General features: G+C 64.0%; 1 protein-coding gene across 1 annotated transcript; it reads right to left on the bottom strand.

Annotated features, from left to right (window-relative positions):
* Positions 1 to 139: 139 nt before the first annotated feature.
* On the bottom strand, positions 140 to 1,138 carry LOC119102141 (adhesive plaque matrix protein-like; the record flags this gene model as incomplete). Its single annotated transcript, XM_037225496.1, has 2 exons — positions 140 to 591; positions 992 to 1,138. Coding segments are annotated over 2 exons (432 nt in total), but the record flags the coding sequence as incomplete, so codon positions are not given.
* Positions 1,139 to 1,685: the final 547 nt, after the last annotated feature.

The raw sequence follows: 1,685 nt of genomic DNA, 5'->3' as shown, positions 1-1,685 counted from the left end.
ATTGCCTTGGGTGTCATCATGAGGCCGTGGTCTGCGGCTCGGGATGCCTGGCGGACGGCGAATTGTAACTCTTTTTTTAATCGGCCAATTTTCTGAAGAATACGAATGCGGTCCGTAGCTTGCCTGCGGTGATCGGCTGAAAGTGCTGAGCAATTTTCGTGATGTTTACAAACGCTCGTCGTTGCTGGTAGTTCATTGCGATATGTAACTAGCATTCATTTACGCGCGTTCAGTCCAATAAATAATACATACTTTCACCCGTCTTCGTATGTTGAGGATCGATATCACCATGGCAGACTGCGCTGCTTAGTTGTAGGAGTTGTACGCAGGGTTGGTCGGCTGGGGAGCCTTATAGCTCGGGGCGGCGTAGGTGGACTCCGGGGCCTTGTAAGCCGGGGCGGCGTAGGTCGGCTCAGGGGCCTTGTAGGCCGGTGCAGTGTATGTGGGCTCCGGGGCCTTGTAGGTCGCAGCAGCGTACGTCGGCTCAGGGGCCTTGTAGGCCGGGGCAGCGTAGGTGGGCTCCGGGGCCTTGTAGGCCGGTGCGGCGTAGGTCGGCTCTGGTGCCTTATAGGCCGGCGCGGCGTAAGTCGGCTTAGGGGCCTTGTAGGCCGGTGCGGCGTAGGTCGGCTCCGGGGCCTTGTAGGTCGGGGCAGCGTACGTCGGTTCGGGGGCCTTATAGGGGGGCAGCGTATGTCGGCTCCGGGGCCTTGTAGGCAGGGGCGGCGTAGGTCGGCTCCGGGGCCTTGTAGGTCGGGGCAGCGTACGTCGGCTCGGGGGCCTTATAGGTCGGGGCAGCGTACGTCGGCTCTGGGCCTTGTAGGCCGGCGCGGCGTAGGTCGGCTCCGGGGCCTTGTAGTCGGGGCAGCGTACGTCGGCTTAGGGGCCTTGTAGGTCGGTGCGGCGTAGGTCGGCTTCGGGGCCTCGTAAGCTGGCGCGGCATAGCTCTGTTCCTGGCCTTGTGAGCCGGCGCGGCGTAGGCGGGCTGCGGGGCTTTGTAGGCGGGCTGCGGGTGGTACTCCGGGTACTGGGCCTCGCCCTCGTACTCCACCTGGGCGACAAAGCCGGACTCGCCGTCTACGCTGTAGGAGACCTTCTGCGTGCGGCCGTCGGGCAGCGCGACGTAGTAGGCCCGCTGGTGGCGTAACCGTCCCGGCTCTCCTGCGCCGAGTACTGCGGCGCGTACTCCCCGTAGCCTTTCACCGCGTAGTCGAACACGTACTGGGCCGGCTCCTGAGGACGAGAGGTGGATGCCAGGGCGCGCTGATAGTCGTCTGGGTGGGGATCGGCGCATCGGCTGTTGAGGTCGTCAGTCCCACCAACCCGGGCAGAAGCCTGGACGGTGAACGTATCCCGCGGTGGGGATCAAACCCAGCTCGTGACGCGGCGGCTCAGGTGTTTGGCCTGCGCCCGGCCTTGTGAAGGCCGGCCACGCGACGCCGGGAGCCATCTGGCCCGACGATAAACCACGGACGGCTGGACGAGCCCCATGTGTGGCGGCGCCGCCAAACACCGCACGTGCGTCATCCCTGGGCCGCTATCGCGAGCCGCATCTCGCGCTGAGTGTTTGGGCGGCCCCGGCGCGCAAATAATGCCGGGGAGGTTCAGCAAACTGCAGGACGAAAGCGGTATTGGGGTGTTTTTTTTTTTGGCACGCACTGTCACGCTTACCTCATACTCTGGCGTAT

Source organism: Pollicipes pollicipes, unplaced genomic scaffold, assembly GCF_011947565.3.
Source record: "Pollicipes pollicipes isolate AB1234 unplaced genomic scaffold, Ppol_2.1 Scaffold_2555;HRSCAF=2994_pilon_pilon_pilon, whole genome shotgun sequence".
In the NCBI taxonomy this organism is placed as follows: Eukaryota; Metazoa; Arthropoda; class Thecostraca; order Pollicipedomorpha; family Pollicipedidae; genus Pollicipes; species Pollicipes pollicipes.
Note: the sequence above shows the minus strand (reverse complement) of the source record. Positions and strands in the feature narration are given on the sequence as shown.